Source organism: Podarcis muralis, chromosome 9 (assembly GCF_964188315.1).
Source record: "Podarcis muralis chromosome 9, rPodMur119.hap1.1, whole genome shotgun sequence".
Taxonomy (NCBI): domain Eukaryota; kingdom Metazoa; phylum Chordata; class Lepidosauria; order Squamata; family Lacertidae; genus Podarcis; species Podarcis muralis.
Window position 1 is genome coordinate 36,095,503 of NC_135663.1, and position 20,090 is coordinate 36,115,592.

At 44.5% G+C, this 20,090-nt stretch overlaps 2 protein-coding genes across 2 annotated transcripts in view; one reads left to right on the forward strand and one right to left on the reverse strand.

The window, feature by feature from the left end:
* Positions 1–18,588, reverse strand: part of RNF150 (ring finger protein 150) — an 85,927-nt gene extending 67,339 nt beyond the window's left edge. The window contains exon 1 of the mRNA XM_028744366.2: positions 17,481–18,588. Within this exon, the coding sequence (XP_028600199.2) occupies positions 17,481–18,000 (520 nt within the window). The 5' untranslated portion in view covers positions 18,001–18,588. The remainder of the gene's footprint in view (positions 1–17,480) is intronic.
* Positions 17,667–20,090, forward strand: part of ZNF330 (zinc finger protein 330) — a 33,592-nt gene continuing 31,168 nt past the window's right edge. The window contains exon 1 of the mRNA XM_077934055.1: positions 17,667–17,808. The gene's annotated coding sequence lies outside the window, so the exon portion shown is untranslated. The remainder of the gene's footprint in view (positions 17,809–20,090) is intronic.

Sequence of the window (20,090 nt, forward strand, 5' to 3'; positions counted from 1 at the left end):
AAGAGTGAACACTCTGAACTACTGGGCCCAGAAACATGGTGGCAACCAATTCAGGTGGCTTCAAAACAGATATCAGTCTACACTTGTTAACAAGTGGGGCACTTCAATTAGCTTCAGTTGCATTTCTGAACCTTCTTCAAAGTCAGCACTGTGTAGAGTGCATTTCATCACACTTATCTGCATACCACCAAATCATGAATGGCAGAGCTGAAGTCTATATTCCAACAGTAGGCATAGCTGATAAAGGTAGTTTATGCAGCTGCCACCTGGGAATACAGGAACAATACTGGGTCCAGCCACACCTTCAAGCTATTTGTCTGCTCCTTACAGGAGAAGATTATCTAGAGCAAGCATAGGCTCTGGCATAAGAGTGTTGGGGCTGGTTTTCTAATAGCCTTTTTAATCTAAATCAGATGTGTGTGTTTTCAAAATGTAGTTATAAGTGCCCCTAAGAATACCACAGTCAGGGATTAGTCAAGTATCCCACTATCATCAATGCTCTTTTACCTTGATTGAGATTACATTTATTCACTCTCATCCAATGCATCACTTATTGCAGACGTGTATTCAAGGACAGAACTGCCTCACAAGGGTTGGATGGGGACAAAACAAACCACAGAGCTGAGTGCACGAACTCTTGTTAACAAGTCTCTCTCAGCGACTTCATATAATGGGTGACAAAACCAAATCTCGAGTGCACCAGCATCCCCATCTGGCAGAAACTCCTCTAATAAAGATTCACTAATGACCATGTTGACAAGGTTGGCCAAAGCTTTCTAACTGGCCCTTACCAGCCAGTATGGCCATCGCTCAAGGTGGCAAGTTGTAATAAGTACCTTGTCTGTATTACACAACCATGTCTAATAAATGTGAAGAAAGTGACTGGATTAGCATCACCATAGCACTTGGCTTTCCAGAATAGGTATTTCCTGCTTTTCCCAGATGAAAAATTAGTAGCATTTAGCAGAGAGTTGAAAGCGCTTACTGCTAAAATATAAAAGACGAGTCATGGAAAGGCACAAAGAAAAAAATATTTCTAAGAGGATCTATTAGGAATCCCACAGCAAAAGAACTGACTTTTTTCTTTCTTTGCAAAATTACCTTTAATCTCAGTAATGGGAATTCCTTTTGCTGCTGTCAACTGTTCCCTCTGGATATAATCCAGCTCTGAATGTAAAATGAAAGAGCATTGCTCCATCAGCACTTTGGGCACTGCTAAATGGCAAGAGGAACATGAAAATTGATATGCTGGGCAACAGCTAGGAATGTTCACCGGTGGACAGGCTCTCTGAGCAAGTGAATGGAAGCAAAAATGGAAGCTCAGGCAGTACAACAAACAGTAGAATAATCATTGCAGAGTTATGAAGGGATACATGACAACCACTAGATCAGGACATCTATATCCCACCTCAGTAAACAGACTACAAACTCACCACACATTTACAGCACAGGACTTTCCCCGCCCAAGAATCCTAGGAACTGTAGTTTGCTAAGGGTGCTGGGAATGGGAGCTCTGTGAAGGGGAAACCAGAGATCCCAGTCACGTGTTTTAAGTGTGCTTTATGATGTGTGGGAAGATGCCAATGATTAGTACACTGGTACCTCTGGTTAAGAACTTAATTCGTTCTGAAGGTCCATTCTTAACCTGGACTGTTCTTAACCTGAAGCACCACTTTAGCTAATGGGGCCTCTCGTTGCCACTACGCCGCTGCTGCACGATTTCTGTTCTCATCCTGAAGCAAAGTTCTTAATCCAAGGTACTATTTCTGGGTTAGCAGAGTCTGTAACCTGAAGCGTATGTAACTCGAGGTACCACTGTATCTGGGTTTATCTAAAGATGCTTGATAGTAATAGGAGGGAAATAAAAGACAATAGGTTTTTCAAAAGTATAACACCACAGCAGATAAAATACTCTGGAGGGATTCAAATAAGATGAAGCAAAAGGGGAATAGCATGGAGAACCTGATTTCCTTATGCCATAGCACTCACGTCCAGCACCCCACAGATCTGGGGGCCCCTGAACAATTGCCCAAGAATAGGAAACAACCTCCAGCATCCTCCTCTCTCTTATTTTTAAGAAACTTTATTATGGGTGATGCAATCAAAGCAAGTACAGTGGTACCTCGGGTTACATACGCTTCAGGTTACATACGCTTCAGGTTACAGACTCCTCTAACCCAGAAATAGTACCTCGGGTTAAGAACTTTGCTTCAGGATGAGAACAGAAATCGTGCGCTGGTGGCATGGTGGCAGCAGGAGGCCCCATTAGCTAAAGTGGTGCTTCAGGTTAAGAACAGTTTCAGGTTAGGAACGGACCTCCGGAATGAATTAAGTAATCAACCAGAGGTACCACTGTAGTTGCACCCACTGTCTTTAATTTCCCAGAGTCTCTAGTGTGTGTACCCAACAGTGTGTGTACCCTGGACCCCGGGAACTACTCCCAAAGCCGGTACTTAAGGAAGAAAATGAGAAGGATGTAACAGGAGGGGGAGGAGATAATTGAGCACACTGACCACTTCTATTACAAGGGAAATGGAACAAGTCTCTTCACCACTGAGTGGTAAGAAGGCTGCAGAGGGTGAGAGGATCAGTCCTTTTTTCTTTCTGAAGAGTGAATGGAAAAGTGACTCGATCTTCCCCCAGGATGGGGTGACAGGAGAGAAAGTGGTGTGACAATGGGGGAGCCAACAGAGGGCATTTTGCCCAGGGTCCCCTGAATGCGGGCAGTGCCACTGGCTACATTTACAGACAGACACAAAGCTGCAGATGTAACTGTGGCTTAGTTAACACAGCAACAGCAGGCTCCCCGCCCCACTCCCCTTGCCACTACAGACCTCCATCTATAAAGCTGCAACAAGAGATTAGGAAAAATGCGGTTCCAGATAAGTGAAGCCTGTAAAACAGCAAGAACTTTGATCACGGGGGATTCTTTAATTACTTAGCTATTGAGCGGAATAACAATGAAAGGCAGAAGCTAAGGAAGAGAGCTTCTCTATAACGGCCTGACAAATTGATTTCAATTAAAAAACAAAAAGCAGAAAAGTATTTTATGACTCATTGTTTGAAAACACCCACAAACACAAAGTCATCAGGATGTCATAGGGTCAAAATTCACTGCAGAATTTGGAGATAGACACAGTACAGTAGAGACTGAAGTGTTATCTGAAGCCATATACTGAAAAAATGACTGGGTAGGTGTTATATACTGAGTTGAATAGGATTCAGAATGCAGCAGTCTGATTGGTCCTAGAACAATAGGACTCAGAATGCAGCAGTATGATTGGTCCACAGCAGCCACCCAATCCAGCTCCAGGTGGAAGTGAATCTGCAACCTGATTGGCCTACAGGAGAATCCCGGAATTAGCCAATCATGTGGGGCCCACTGTGTAAATAATGTATATAAAGCAGACATTCTGGGGGAACTTCCACTCTTCCTCACCACTATGAGCTGAATAAAGAGCATGAAATCCACTCTCGACTCCGAGTATATTTCAGTGGGGCTGCCCTACGTCCAAGTTTTCCCAGACACGTCCAGGAATTGGGCAGCAAAATGGCATTTGGGCAGATTTTCGCTGAATAAGCAAAATGTCTGGGAAAAGAAAAGTCCCCAAACACCTAAGGGGGGGGGGGAGGAGCCCCCCCCCCCCAAAGAGCCAAACAACTTTGTCCCAGTTTTCACTTTTGGGAATATGGCAACTCTATTACTGGGTCACATACCGGTATTTATTGCAGGCCACAACTGCTTATGTGTGCATCCTGGAAGCGACTCAGAAATGGGGTGTTTGCAGGCTTTTTCAAAGGTGTTTCAAATATATGCAATTTCACTTAAATGTGCAGTGCCTTGGAACATAACCCCCACATAAATCGGGAGTTGCCTGTATTAACCTCACAGGAATACAAAGCGCAGAATAATCTCAGTAAGGCAGTACTAATGTGCTACTTCTATGGGCCAATTATTTAACACTGGAAATTATCAGTATTGACTTGCATATTGTCTTCTAACTGATCTATCTTTGTACTTGGGTGCTTTTTTTTGGCTTTTTCTGGTACAAAATGTGTTTTGATGTGACATTTTTGTGCTAACGAAAGCAGAGATATATCCACTGAAGTTAAACGTTTATAACAAAGCTTCTGTTAATTAAATGGCTTTATAACACCTAATGCTTTTATTGATCAGTTTCTTCATTTTTGCTTTTAGATGATGGCAGGGTGGGAGGGGGAAGAATAGATTAATGAGTTGTTTTTAATATGATTCAACCAACAGTGTTGAACAATCTTTTTTATGATGGGTTTATTTGTTTTTGGCTTATGAAGTCTTTTCTTTATAGATTTTTGTGTTTAATATTTGTTGATTGATGATCAAGCATTAATTTCTCTGGTGATTAACCAGGATCAGCATTGCTGGAGAAAAGCCACAATGAAACGGTCTAAGATTAAACTGCAGTTATTTTGAAAATGTTCTTTTAAAAATCTCAGGACTGACCTGTTTTTCCAGGAATCTTACTTAAAACAGTGAAACAGGTTGTTTTTCTCTTTCAAAAGAGTGAGATTGACTTATTGTTTTATGATGGTGAGATCTGGCAGAGTGGCAGCAGTGGGAGGCCTCATTAGCTAAAGTGGTGCTTCAGGTTAAGAACAGTTTCAGATTAAGAGCGGACCTCTGGAATGAATTAAGTTCTTAACCTGAGGTACCACTGTATATCCTATAAGGTTGAGGGGCAACAAGGAACAGACTGTTCAGTTCCCCTTCAACAACCACTTGGCAGTGTGAACATGCAGCCTTTGGCTACTGACCATTCTGAGTAGCTTTGGGGAGATGCAGACTTCTTTTAAAAATATGCAGCATGCCTCAGAGTTCTCCCATTGCTTTCAGGGACCCACTCTTCCACTTATCCTTCACCTGTTTTGGCAGCCAGTGCTTCCTCCTGCTAGCTACCCTTTTTGGTAACATATATGCTTTGCAGTAGTACAAAACCACCCAGACCTATCGTGCATGGACTATACTCAGTTAACAAAGAGATGAGGTTACACGAATTCATGGTCCGTTTACATATCTTATTTCAATAAATCAATGACTGTATTGTGTCCTCCAGCAGCCAAATAATCAGCAATCCAATGTAGATGAAAAGGGCAGAAAAGCACCTTATCAGGATTGAATACTGTCTTTGTGCAGCATGACCATGCAAGAGGTACTGGAATGTGAAGAAGGCATTTGAGCTACTCTTTCACAATGATGGGAGTGTTCCTTCATCTGGCTCCAGGTGTAAGAGACAGGCAGAGGCGGGGGGGGGGGGGTAGAGGCAGATCATATGAGCCCCTGATCAACACCTGCACTTCTTTTCCTCACCAGCTTTTAAGAAGCGACATTTTCGCTTTATCTTCTGAAAGCATTCCAGGTGCTAAGTGGAATGCATCGCAAGAGTTGTCATGGTGCTTCGCGTGAATGAGTCAACGAGAGGCAACTGTGTTAACACAACAATGACAGGATGCTCTGCCGCGATATTGTAATAGCCTAATTAGTAGGTATCATATTGATGCTTAAACATCAGGGCTAGAACAAGCAACAATGATCCCCTAATGCACTTGTATGTCAGCACCTGATATCCATGTATTCCAAAATGGAGTGTAGGGTTCATAGTACATGTTAATATACTGTCAGAGGACATGTTAATCTGAGATACCTGAGACCGTATCAACGGCTGTTTCCATGGAGATCAAGAACTATTTCAGTCTAAAAATGCCATCAAACAATGCTTGGGAAACAGATTTTCAAACAATTATGTGAATCAGCCCTACAAATACCAATGTTTGCTGCTGAGACGACCTGAATATAGTCTTTCATGGTGTTATTCAAAGAAATGTGAGGAAGTGTCTTCTGGTTTAATTGCAAGCAGGTAAGGTTTACAAGCTAGAAATGTGCAACAGTCAAATAAAAAGTAGATACAGTCCATGGATGCACTGGAAAACAATATTTAAGCTCCAGATCCAGTCCTATCACTACTGAGCATTTTCCCACTTCTGCTTGCTCCAGCACTCAATTTGACCTCAGATTTAAGCACTACAGTTGTGTAGTTGTACCTGCTTGACATGGCTGACTTTCTCTAATATATAAAGTCTATATTGTTGCCACATTTGCAGGGTGCAAATCGCTAACTCCATGTCAAAGGATTAAGATGACGGCAGCTTGAGAAAATGGGACACACATTGTATATTACTATAGCATAGGGCACCGTCCCTAGTTTTAGCTGCATATGATGTATATTTAAATCTATTGTTTATTTATAAGAATATTTGCATACCACTATACCAAAGTAGAAAGTGCCTACTGCGGTTTCTCACCTCCCGCTATTACATTGCTTAAGACTATGCTAGCCAGATGAAGCTAGGCTATATACCAGCCTTCCCCAAACTTCCCCAAACTGGTACCCTCCAGAAGTTTGTTGTTGTTGTTTAGTCAACGCTTCGTGACCCCATGGACCAGAGCACGCCAGGCACTTTGGTCAAACTCATGCTGGTAGCTTCGAGAACACTGTCCAGCCATCTCGTCCTCTGTCGTCCCCTTCTCCTTGTGCCCTCCATCTTTCCCAACATCAGGGTCTTTTCTAGGGAGTCTTCTCTTCTCATGAGGTGGCCAAAGTATTGGAGCCTCAGCTTCACGATCTGTCCTTCCAGTGAGCACTCAGGGCTGATTTCCTCAATAATGGATCGGTTTGATCTTCTTTTATTTATTCTTTTATTGATCTTCTTTTATTTTGAACTTCAAGGTTGGATGCTATCCCAGACTAGCCAGAAGCAAGGCCCCATCTGCACTATACATTTATTGGACTCTCAAGAGTCTCCTCCAGCACCATAATTCAAAAGCATCAATTCTTCGGCGATCAGCCTTCTTTATGGTCCAGCTCTCACTTCCATACATCACTACTGGGAAAACCATAGCTTTAACTATACGGACCTTTGTTGGCAAGGTGATGTCTCTGCTTTAAAATGCTGCCCTCCAGAAGTATTAGACTACAACTCTCATGATCCCTGATCATTGGCCATGCTGGCTGGAGCTGATGAGAATTAGAGCCCAACCCCCCCTGGATGGCATCAGGTTTGGGAAGGCTGGCATATTACTTTCAGTAGAAATATATTAATAACCAAGTCTTTAATAACATGGACCATATTGTGAAAATCCAAGTAACAGATTACACAGATGGCCTTTTACCAAGATGTTCAATGTTTTGTGTAAAATTAAGGGCATGACTTGGTTCAAGATAGTAATTTATGCTACATGTTGTATATTGGTATTTCCCACAGTGGTTTAACAGTCAATCCCTCTTCACAAAGGGACTTTGAGTGTATTGTGGCCCTATGAGGTAAATGGGGGGGCGGGTGTCCTCCTGACAACTCTCAGCACCATTAACACACAACAGATCCTAGGATTATTGGGAGGGAAGCCACAATTGTTTAAAGTAGGACACTGCTTTAAATGTATAGTGCAGATGGGGCCTTGCTTCTGGCTAGTCTGGGATAGCATCCAACCTTGAAGCTCAAAATAAAATAAAAAATATGGTATTGCAAAGCTCGGTTTGCATGGGAACAGGCCCTAGCTCAGAGACAGAGTGCATGCTTTTTGCACAGAAGGCCTCATGTTTGATCCCTGGCATTTCCAGTTACCAAACAATTAAGGAGTAGGTGATGTGATCTACCTGAGATCCTGGAAAGACACTACCACTGCCAATCAATTAGCACTGGGCTAAATGAACCTGACCTGGCATAAGGCAGTTTATTGAGTTATTGCATATAGTCCTCCAAAATACGTTTTACAGTGGTACCTCGGGTTACATATGCTTCAGGTTACATATACCTCAGGTTACAGACTCCGCTAACCCAGAAATAGTGCTTCAGGTTAAGAACTTTGCTTCAGGATGAGAACAGAAATCGGGCTCTGACGGCGCGGCGGCAGCAGGAGGCCCCATTAGCTAAAGTGGTGCTTCAGGTTAAAAACAGTTTCAGGTTAAGAACAGACCTCTGGAATGAATTAAGTACTTAACCCAAGGTACAACTGTATATATATGTATATTTGCATCTAAAATCAAAGTATCTATGCTGCAGTTGGATTCGTGCATATGGCATTAAGTCCTCCCAACCTGCAGATGTACAAAATTATATATAAGTTGTTTACAGGCCAAAAACAAAACAAAACCAGAGACTGTGGTTTATGCTGACTGCAGTTGTGGTGCCATACTTTGTGGGCTGCAAAAGTTACCACAAAAATAAGTGAAGTAGGAATTAAAACCTCTATAAACTTCACTTAGCCTTTTTGTGGGGTTTAATGCATTTCATTTCTTTTTTCCTAAAAATATGAACTTTAAAAAGACCCTTCTATTAGGGTTGGAAAATCTAAAAACTTCCTCTACCTTGGTTTTTAAAGAAAGCTTGGGGGAACATCTGGCATAGGAGAGTTTCAATTCAGTCAGTAGGAGAAGTTGGACGTTTAAGATTCTGGAAATCCTACACAACCCTATCATCTGCGATTCTACATTCCTACTAAATGTACAAATTCAGGTAGACTGAGTGTTACTGCATGCATTTTTTAAAAAAGAAAAGTGCTCTAAAAAAAACCCAGATTGTAAAATCAAGATACAGCTACATGAAACCATTTCCCCCAAAAACTAAAATAGCATTTCTCATAGTTAGTGCCCGAACAACTTTCACATGGTTATTGTTCCTCAGATAAAATGGAGGGGGGAAATATGAACCCCACCCTGAGCATCTTGGGGGAAAGGCAAAACGTAACAAAAACAAAAAAATAACTCCATGGTAATCTTCCCTGTAAAAACTGATCATATTATTTCACCTACACTCAGGAATTTTCAAAACCTAGAACAGAAGACTTTCCTCTTAATATACTATTAGCATACTGCAGTCAATTTAATGAATATATAGCACAACATTCCTTCCTCATGATTTTCACAATCACAGGAACCCTTTTTTGGATATGCCAAAATATCATAGATATCTTATCAGAGCATCCTTTGTAAAACAAGTGCATTTCAAGTTTTAAAAGCGTGGTGGCTTTTACTGAAGTAATGGGCACTTGGGAGAGTTGCCATCTCTCACCTGTACATATTTATGTGCCATAATTTACATGTATAATATGAATATTAAGTATGTATAGTGATTTATATTATGAATATGCAAAAAGGGATGCTAAATTAGCATCTCTCATTTGTGCCAAATCCAATAGACTCCCCCTAGTACCAGCCAGGCACCCAAAGTCAGCAACAGACTACTGTTTAATGTCAGGAAAGACGGGAGTCTTATGCCAATATTTAGCCTTTAAAAGCACTAGCCCCACTTCAGGGGTGGGATCAGAATCTTCCCTATTCACTTGTGATTATTGAGAGAACTCCAGTTAGGTTTCTTTTCCTCCGGGCTATGAAATTCAGTGGGTTACCATATCTGATCTGAGGCTGTGTTAAGGAGTCCTAGGTAGCTCCCCTACACCTTTCTCAAACAGCACAAGAATACTAGCTGAAGACACATGTCATAGGTATAAACACAAACAGGAGGTGGAACCCAGGTAAGAAAACCTTCCCCTGCCACAAAAAGAGGGATGGTGCAAGCAACATGAAACTGAGAGACCAATGTCTCTTTGGTTCTATGGCATCATATAACGTGGAGTTGAGTTGGCTTCAAGTGCAAAGCTGAAACAAAAACACCAAAGCTAGAACAACCAGTTCACTAAAATAAAATGGTTTATGAGAATGAATACACAGAAATTTTGAGAAAAGCGAGAACCAACGTGTCCTCCTTTGAGCAACAAACTTCCTTTTTGGTTTTGCATGCCTTTATTTCCCCTCTCCATAACTTTTTATAGCTCTACTTCTGGCATTCTGCACCAAAGCCACAGTTGCCATGCTATCCTTCCCTCTTACCCATTTGACAAATGTATGAATCATAAAAACAAAGGCTGAAATGTATAACTTTTCCACTTTAATCAGCACATACATGCATACACACACACACACACACACACACACACTGACACACTGCTAGAAAAAGTAATTTTTCTACCTCCTTAAAACTTCCAAAGATTTTGGCCAACAACAGCCCCCACAAAAACACCCAGAAACGTCCCAAACCATGACTGCTATGCTTGATAAAAAAAAAGAATTAGAAAAGTCTGGTTCTGGGTACTTGGGTTAGGATTGGGGCCATGAGAACAGCTCACTTTAATTCATTATTTTGGCCCTATTCATTTGTAATGGCCTAGACCACTTTTTGAAATTTAGGGCACAAAGCTTGTCCTTTTGAGAATGTGTGGCCTTTCCCTACACCCAACACTATGACTGCATGCACACACAGTGTCCATTGAAGCTCTCAGGATTGCGTCAAATGAAGTTGTCCCATTAGCAGAAGGACTTCTGCCTGTGTAATGAGACTTCCTCTCTCTTTCCTCTCCCTGTGCCTCCCACATCTGCTTGGGATTTTCGACAAACCCTCCAGAGCAGATTTGTGGGGAGTGGGAGGTACAAAGGGGGAGCAGGAGAGGAAATTCCATTGTGAAAGTAGAAGACCCTTATACAGAGGGATTGCTCTGTTTTATACAACCCTTCATTTCTCCTGTCCAGTGCAATAGGCTCTCTGACCCGTCCCTTAATATTCAAATTGACTATAAGTTTTCCATAAATGCATAAATGTTTTTGCCTGCACAAGCATCTATGGAAATGGAAGAGGGGGAAGAAAATGTGGAGAAGCATTCCATTGTAATGCATTCCACATGAAAAACAAATGTGGAATACATTTTGTCAAGAGCTAGTAGCTATGAGGGGAGTCGTCGCAGCAAGCATCAAAAGGAGGCAATGCTAAGAATGGTAGAAAATGCTGGCCATGTTTGCTGGGAAAGGAATTCAGGTTTACACAAATAGGTATAAACTGCTATTTTAGAAAAATCAGAGCTGAGGCATTTAGCACTTCTCTGGGATGTGACTGCATTAAACCAGTTTACGGCTGGTAGTCAGCAGTGAGCCTTCAGACTTTGCCTTGGGACTTTAGCTGAGACTGCTATCAAGGTGAAGCTGACAAAAAGCTTCTTCACACTTTGTCAAGAGCAAGGGTAGCTTGTTTGTTTGATCCTTGGAGGATTTGCAGTTAACCTGTGGTCCTCCAGCTGTTGTTGAACTCCAGCTCCCATCAACTCCAGCTTGCATGGCCAATGGTCAGGGATGATGGGAGCTAGAATCCAACAGCACCAAGAGGACCACAGGTTAACCAAGGCATGGTCTAAAGAGTACAGTAGATAGTTTCAGTTCCAGCACAAGTAGCCAATCAGGAAAACACATGAAAGGCACCAATGTCAATGTCAGCTTCTGTCCTGGAGTGACCATATTCATGGTGTTACTATTAATGTATAAAAACCTTTAACAGCTTGGGACCAGTTTACCCGAAGAATCCCATTACCCCATATATCAGGCTTCCTCAACCTCAGCCCTCCAGATGTTTTGAGACTACAATTCCCAGCATCCCTCACCACTGGTCCTGCTAGCTAGGGATCATGGGAGTTGTAGGCCAAAAACATCTAGAGGGCTGAGGTTGAGGAAGCCTGCCATATATGCACATTCAGGCACTTCAGTCTGCCGAAGTGGCATTTCTACAAGTTTCACATGATGTTGTTTCTGCAGTTGCAAGGAGTCAATCCTTCAGTGTGGCATCACCTACACTGTGGAACTCCCTGCTCATTGATATTAGGCAAGCTCCTTCAAGCAGCTTCAGGAAAACATTTTTCTTGGGACTGCACCACAAAGTGGGGGGGGGGGAGGTTAACACCCCCTTCCAAGGATGCTACAGTCCCAGTCAGGATCACCCACTTGCTACCCAAGTCGTTCTGTCAGTGCATCCACACAACCCAATTCTCCAGCATCCTGCCTCACTGCAGCACTAGCCAGGTATGCTGCAGCAATGCCAGTGTTGGGAAGGTGGCTCTGTCCCTCCACACTGGCCACTACTGAATACATATTGTGCAAATGAAATATTTTATTTGAAAATAACACCTCAGCTAAAACACACAACGATTCTCCAAATACAGTAAAATATATCCGGAAGTCCTAATCACCCGAAGTGTCAGGTAGCCTGTACAGTAGCTGTTGCATCACAGTATTTCTGTAGGAAGTTATGGTTTCCTTACTGTGTGCCTTTAATACCCTAGTACATATGCACATTTACTTGGAATGTCCTATTAAGTTTCATGAGGCCTAGTAGGGATGAGCAGCAGCTACAGACAAATCTTGTGCTGAAACCGGATGCTCAGAGAGATTGTTGGCTTCTCCAAGGTGTAGCAGTATCTGCACAAGCCAGGTGCTGTGAGTTAGAGGAGATACTGTATTGTGAATCACCTCGTGGCACCTTAGTGACTCAGATGCAAAAAAAAAGAAAGAAGAAGCCCAACCGTGCTACAGACAAGGGTCTGCAAAATGTGAAACTATGCATCTAAGTTTTCCATAAAAGGAAAACACAGGTGAAGAAGAGGTACAGCTTTGCAAAATCAAACTTATGCCTCTAGCTTAAGAAAATGCCAGGATCTTGAATGGGAAGGGATAGCTCATTCATGACTGACAGGCCTAGCTTGCAAACAGAATCCTTTCCACAAGGTACCTGCACTCTCCAATTCTAGCGCTTTGGAGGGAGAGATGCTGAAGGAATATGCACTTTCTCACTATTACTTCTTGTTCTTTTGCTGTTCTGTTCTACAGAGCAAAATACATCAGAAAGAGTTTTGATGAAGTTTGGAGGCATCCCTCCCTTAGGCACCCTTTTCCAATCATTGTCCAACATCTTTGATCCTTTAATTCCATTCTGATTTTATATGTTCCAAGTGTTCTTGTTCTCCTGAGCAGCGCGTGTGAACAGTCTGGTCCCTTGCTCACCATTTTGCCTAGAGAATAAGGCATATCCCTTCTTAAACACACAAAATTCATAATTAAATCCTTTCTAGCAAGAAGACAAATAAATCCTGGGAGAATTTCTCTGTGTGTAATAACCTTCTTGCTGTGCCTCCAGGAGGCGTCTACCATTTCCCCAACACACACACTGATTCCCTGGCAGGCACACCTGAATTCTGATTAGCTAGAAACTACTTTAGCCTTTAAGCCTACTGTGGGTCCTGAGCCCTTAAAATGGGCCTTGGCCATACAGAAGTTGTCCCTCTTGATTTCCCCAACCTGCAACTGATGCTTGAAATTTCCAGTGCCAGAAGTGACCACTGAGAGTAAGTTCGCAATGTTCATTTGGATAAATTGTAGGATGATTTAAGACCACTAGTCTGGTGCAGTGTTTTATTTCAACTCTGAGCTTTGTACCTGCTATTTCTCTTCCACACCCCTTTTTTTACTTCTACAGTGGTACCTCAGGTTACATACACTTCAGGTTACAGACGCTTCAGGTTACAGACTCCACCAACCCAGAAATATTACCTCGGGTTAAGAACTTTGCTTCAGGATGAAAACAGAAATTGTGCAGCGGCGGCACAACAGCAGCGGGAGGCCCCATTAGCTAAAGTAGTCTTCAGGTTAAGAACAATTTCAGGTTAAGAATGGACCTCCAGAAGGAATTAAGTTCTTAACCCGAGGTACCACTGTACTCAATTTGAATAAACTGCTTAATTGGATTTCTGGGCTGTACTGATTTCGGCGCACACTCGGTGGCGGTTTATCCTCCCACCATGTGGCTTAGGCTGCTTGGGGCTACACTAGGGGTTGTCAAAGTGATTGGATGAGCAGACAGGAGACAGGCTGAAGTTGCAAAAAGTCTCAGAAGTCAGCTGGCTGCTCTCCAACACTCAAGGAGATCACTGTAAGGCAGTGGGAATCCCGCACCCTTGGCATTAGGTGACACAGAAAAGGGTTGTGGCAGCAGAGAGAAACTACTGCAGGTTCCCTAAGGCTATGAGCTTGCCCTTCAAGTTTGGTGCTGAAACAGGGGACCGTCCTACTGTCACAGAGTGCAGTGTTTTAGTTAGCCTTGTAGTTTGGAGGCCTTTGCTTCTGCACAACTTTGTGTTATATTTTTCAATCAATCCAAATGATTTTTTTAAGAAATGTGTGTATCACTCAACCTCTTGTTTTTAATGATATTATTTCTCCCATGTGTGGTCATGTCCCAAGTGATTATTTTCATTTACCAGGCATTATTGTTATTAATATTACTTAGCGCTTACTGTCCTTGTGTGCCTCTTTTCCACATACACACTAGGGTCTTTTACTGAAGTACTATTTTGTGTGAATAAACACTCACTGCAGAAAAGGACCACACAACAATAACACACATTTAGCAACGTGTGTTGCCCCCATCTACCTTGTGCCTGATCAGGGCAAGAGGTGGGGGCATGGGAGAGATGGATCTCTGAGAGCTCCACCCACTAAGCTGAAATGCACCTTCTCTGTTGTAGCCAGAAATAGTGATGACATTCAACAGCTGCAAGTTCTCTCTCTTTCTCAGGCTGGCAGAACTAGCAGTGGGAGCAAACAGCAGAGAATACGGTTTTGCTTTGTGTTCGCAGCAGAACCTAGATATACAACCTGCCTGCTTTGTAGGAAGCAGCTAAACAGGGAGAAGCTTCCAGGGCACTATACCACCAGAGCTGTCATCACACACCCGTAAAGGATGGAGAGAGCCAGGGCAGGTCTGCGCTGGTGGTGCACAAAATTCACATACCCTTGTTCCCACCACCAACTTGATGTTTTCCTCACTGTCACTCTGCTGGACACATCCCAATCTGGCAAACAACAACACTGGCACAGCTGGGAGGATGCCATGACCGACAGGATTTCGGGTGGGATAAGTATATGGGTCCACAAAGAGCAAGTTTCCAATGCCCACATTAGCCTATTCCTCAAATCAAAAGACTTTGTTTGCAGCTCTATGTGCAGTAGAACCAGTAGCACCTCTCTAATGCTGCTGAATTTTTGACCACAAACAAAACCACAGGGAGGAAAAAGAATCCCTTTCAGTCTTCAGTCTACACACACACACACACACACACACAGTCAACTTAAAGGAACCTAGTACAAAACATCCTAGGCCCATTTGTATGTAATTTGGCAGGTTTCACATCTAGGGGCACGTCTGCTATTTTCAGATCAATCGCCCACAAAACACTAGCAGAGACAGAATGAATCTCTTTGAATTTATTGTTCTATTGTCAGTGTGCTGCCCCAGCTTTTTTTGCCCATTACTAACTTTCTTTGCTACTAGTGACAAATAAGCATAATAAATCTTTCTTTCTTTCTTAGCATCCCAAAACTGCAAATGCTATCTTTATGAGGAATCTGCAGCAGCTATCTTTCTTTGGTAGGATCCATGCCCTTAGAAGGGACTACCATGCCTGCAAATTTTATCAATTTCTGCAAAATATGAGAACTATAAAATGTTATTCTAAAAAAAGATTAAACTTTAAAAGACAGCTACCACAAAAAACACTGTATTGATTTGCCTGTAATTTGTCAAATTTTATCCACTTTGGAGGGGCTATTATGCCCACATAAATCATGTATCTCTTTCAAAAGGAATAACATTGGAACATTTTTTAAATTTCTCAACAGTGCATAGGTAAGAACAAAGCCTCATTTTTCTGAAGAAGATTCAGACCCCGAGCTGAATCACAGAGTCTCTGAAGTGCTTTGGACCAAACTGGGCTGTTTTCCATAGCGCCAACTCAAGGTCCAACCAAATATTGCGGTTGGTATATTCCCTACCTGTCAGGGTCTACAACTTAGTAATTACTGTTAAAATAATGCTAATGTTTTGCTACCAAACTTGCCTCTAGGTTCCCCTCTAAGGTGGAGAACAACTGCAACCCCAATCTAAGCCCCATTGAATTTTGTGGCCCTTACTAAAGAAGAAATATATTTACCTAGGCTGATTTGCAAGATGTGTACAACTCAAATTAAAAAGTGGCATTTTGACTCTCCATAGCATGGTATTTTGGAATAAGAAGCAAGTAGCTCTTGACCATGTAGGGCCCTGCCCCCAAACAACTGCTCTTGGTGTTTTCTAAAAACACAATATTTTCAAATGCTGATAATGAATAAGAGCACATGCTCATCACACAGCCTGTTCTTGCATACTGATATTTTGTAATTATTTTTATTCCATATGACAAACTGGAATATATCCAAGAGCACCATCACATAAACATCTACACTCTGTGTGTTGCAAAGAAGCCTTAGCAGAATTCAAAGACGCCTAAAAGTGGATTTAAAAATTGCATGTGTACATACTACCTGAAATTAGACAGTAATCCGTGTCACAGGAATTGCAGATATTGTACTAAGACTGCATTTTCCAAGTAAAATCTTCTAATAGTAATTAACCTAATTGTGTTCCTGGCATCCTGAATAGCTCATTCTCTTGACACAGTGCTTGCACAGCCAGAGCAAGCGACGGCAAAGAAGCCAGAAAAAGGCTTACAGCAACAGCACTATACACAGAAATCACAAACCTCCTGGGATTCGGGAAGTGGCTTAAAACACCAGAACTTTCAAACTTTCCCAGACATATTGAAAGGTGCTGTTGTATCAGCCCACTGTTTAATCAGCATAGTTCAACCATTCATTACAAAGGGCTGCACCCGCAAGCCCAAATGTAGCATGAATGAATTTGAAGGAACACAGAAAGTGACGTGCACATCTCGAATGGCCACTGAAAAAGGCTCAGAGTGAAATCAAATGACAGAATATGTGAATGTCCTCCAGATGTGGTTGGACTCCAGCTCCCATTATCCCTGACCATAGTCTATGCTGGCTGGGACTGAGTGGAGTTGGGAGTCTAGGCAACATCTGGAGGGCCACACATTGCCCTTTCCTTCCCTGCACCAGACACACTAACCTCCCATTCCCTTTCCTGCCTATTGCCAAGATGCACATCATTCCAGCAGGTTTCCCCCTTTCTGGAGTTTCCCTTCTGCCTTGTACCTGTCCTCTTCCCTTTTGCCTTCCACCTGGTTGGATCCTTGACTACTACGACCTTTCTCCCCCTACCCTCACCAAAACAGCTGACCTGCCTCCCCTTATTACTTTCCTGTTCCCCTGCATTCAAAAGCTGTCCTTGCATCCCTTGTCATTTAGTTTCAAGCTATTCAAAGGCCAGCTCTTAGATGTGCCCCATCACTCACTCCACTAGCCTTCCCCTCTTTTTTCCCCCAGCTCAAGAAGGGGGGGCAGAGAGAGAGAGAAATAGCCAAAAACTCATCTTATGGCGAGCCAAAGCACACAGCGCTGCCTGCTTTTCACCCAAGCCAGATCCCAGGATGTTATTAACCCCGGCCACGGCCATTGGCTTGGCTATTAATAACATCCTGGGGGGCTGGTTGGGTGCGATGGTCCGAGGAGGGGTGCGATGAAGCTGTCCAGAAGGGAGATCCTCAAACAGTGGGACTTTTTGGGGGGAGGGGGGATGGTTGTGGCTCAACACCCTCCCCCCCCCAAACACCCGCTCACCTGCGGGGGGCATGGTGATGGTCTCGTTGGCGTTGCTGGAGCCCACGTTGTAGACGACCACGGCCGAGGCATTTTGCGCGGCGGCGTGCCGGATCTTATCCTTGTAAGTGCAGTTCCCCTTGGGGATGAGCGCGATCCAGATCTTGCCGGGCCCGGGCACGGCGAACCTGGCGTTGGGGTCGCAGGCTAGCCGGTCGGCGGCCGCCGAGGTCATCACCACCTGGCCCCAGACGTCGTGCTTGGGCGAGTGTTCCCCGTAGCGGCCGCACTCGGTCTTCTCGCTACGCAACTCCCCGCCTGCGCCGCCGCCGCCGCCGCCAGGATCCGGGTAAGTAATGTTCACGAAGGCCGTGTACCACTCCTCTTTCTCGGCCACGGTGAAATCCAGGCACAGCAGATGCACGAAACAAAAGGAAAGCAGCCATGTTGAGAGAGCCAGGCTGCGGCACGCTTGGATCACGGACATTGCCATCTTCGCCTCCTGCTCCCGCTCGCCCCCCCGCCGCGCGCGTGTCTGCATGTGGGGGGCGCGCGCGCGCGCGTGGAGAAGGCGCGCGGGGACACGCCAGCCCGGGCGGAGGAGGCAGGCGGCGCGCCCTCACCTTTGCAACCCGCTCGGCATTCCCAGCTCCTCTGCTGGGCGCGCGGGGGAAAGGAACAAAAGCGGACGGCGGCGCAGCCTCGCTTGCCGTCGGCCCGTCCTCCTCGCTCGCTCTCGGGCGGCTTAAGAAGGGCGGGCGGCCGGCCGGCTGGCTGGCTGGCTGGCTGGCGCGCCCGGCCAAGCGGGTCCTTTTCAGTGCCAGCTGGGCTCCCCAGAGACGCGGGCGAAGGCGGCCTCTTCTCAGCAGAGGGAAAAGCCCCCGAGAGGCAGCGCGCTGCTCCGGCGGCCTCTCCGGCTCTGGAGCTCCCTCATTCCCCCTCGCCTTGTGGGCTTCCCAGCCGCCTCACGCCAGAGGAGATGTTTTGTTTTGGAGGGTGGGGGGTAGAAGGGGCGGGAAAAGAGGGGAGCTAAGGTTGGAGGGGGGAGCGAGGAGGTCGAGCGCAGGAGGAGCTTGCATGTGATGTCAAGAGCTCCCGCTTGCAGCTGCTCGGCTTTTGCGAGGCTGGTCTCTCGACTCCGAAGGGAAGGAAGGACGCCTGCCGGCAGACAGAGGGAAGGCAGCCTGCCCGGGCGCCGTGTGCAGGAGAGAGGAAAGGTGAGGAGCAGCGAAGCCCGCTTGGTCCCCTGTGAACTGGGGAGAGGTCACCAGGCCTCGTTCCAATGAGTCCCCGCAGGTGGGAGAATGGACTGCGCCCGCGCGGGAGGGAAGGCCTCTGTGAACGTCTCTTTCTAGAAGAAAACCTCTGCGAGGAGACAACTTGACACAGCAGAGCAAGAGGCAGATCGAGAATTTTCAGCCTGATATACTGGGGTGATTTTAATAAAATAAAATAACTTCCAGGCAGGTGTTGTTGCTTTTTAAATTGTGGTTATAGGCAGTGCTTTTTTTAAAAAAAATGTTTAGGGGTACTCTCATTTTGACTCAGGAAGATCACCATTTTATAGTTCAAATCGGGAAAAATAAATGCAGTAAATGGACAAAAGTACAGAGATTCACAAAATGTTTAGGGGTATGCGTACCCCCAGAAAAAGCACTGGTTATAGGGAATATTGGGGGGGATGGCAAGCCCCCGCTTGGAGTTTGAAGTGGTATGTTCCACTTTATCACCTTGGTTCCCCCAGGGAGCTCATTCTGCTGCAGGCCATAATGAGTGCAAGCTGCATGGTAAGTGGATTTGCACCAACTTATCCCAAACTGCTTCGCTATCCTGGTAACTCTTCAGTAACCATTCATACAAGCTTTCATTCAGTGTTATCCCTTGATCTCTGCTCACTCACACTTTCAGGGGTTTTTTAAGAAACCCTCACCCATCAGACAGAAAAAGCATTGCCAAAGCATTTGTAGCTGGTGTAACATTGCCTTTGCACAAAAATGCTCTCCCCCCGTTTTTTAATGGAGAGGGTAAGTGGAGGGAGGTCTGTCCACAAATCTTATGAATGAATCCACCTAGGAAAAGTGTGCGGTCATCAGATAAAGACTGGATCCTAGACAAAATGGGGAAGGAACAGAATATAAATGCAGGCTGGGATTGGTTCAATAGATCTATACAGTGGTACCTCGGGTTAAGTACTTAATTCGTTCCGGAGGTCCGTACTTAACCTGAAACTGTTCTTAACCTGAAGGACCACTTTAGCTAATGGGGCCTCCTGCTGCCGCCGCGCCTCTGGAGTACGATTTCTGTTCTCATCCTGAAGCAAAGTTCTTAACCTGAAGCACTATTTCTGGGTTAGTGGAGTGTGTAACCCGAAGCGTATGTAACCTGAAGCATATGTAACCCGAGGTACCACTGTACTGCTCTTTGCACTTTGCACTTGTTTCAAAAGCTTGCAGAGAGAAGGACAAATTAATCCTGGGGTGGGGTGGGGAGGCGGCAGGTGCATGTGGACAGCCCCGGGCAATGAGTTACAGGTCTGGAACAGCCATCGCATCTCGTACATCAGCTTTCCTGTAGCTTGCCATCGCCTTCAGTGCAAGGGTCTTCAATGCAGCAAATCACACATTCAGCTGT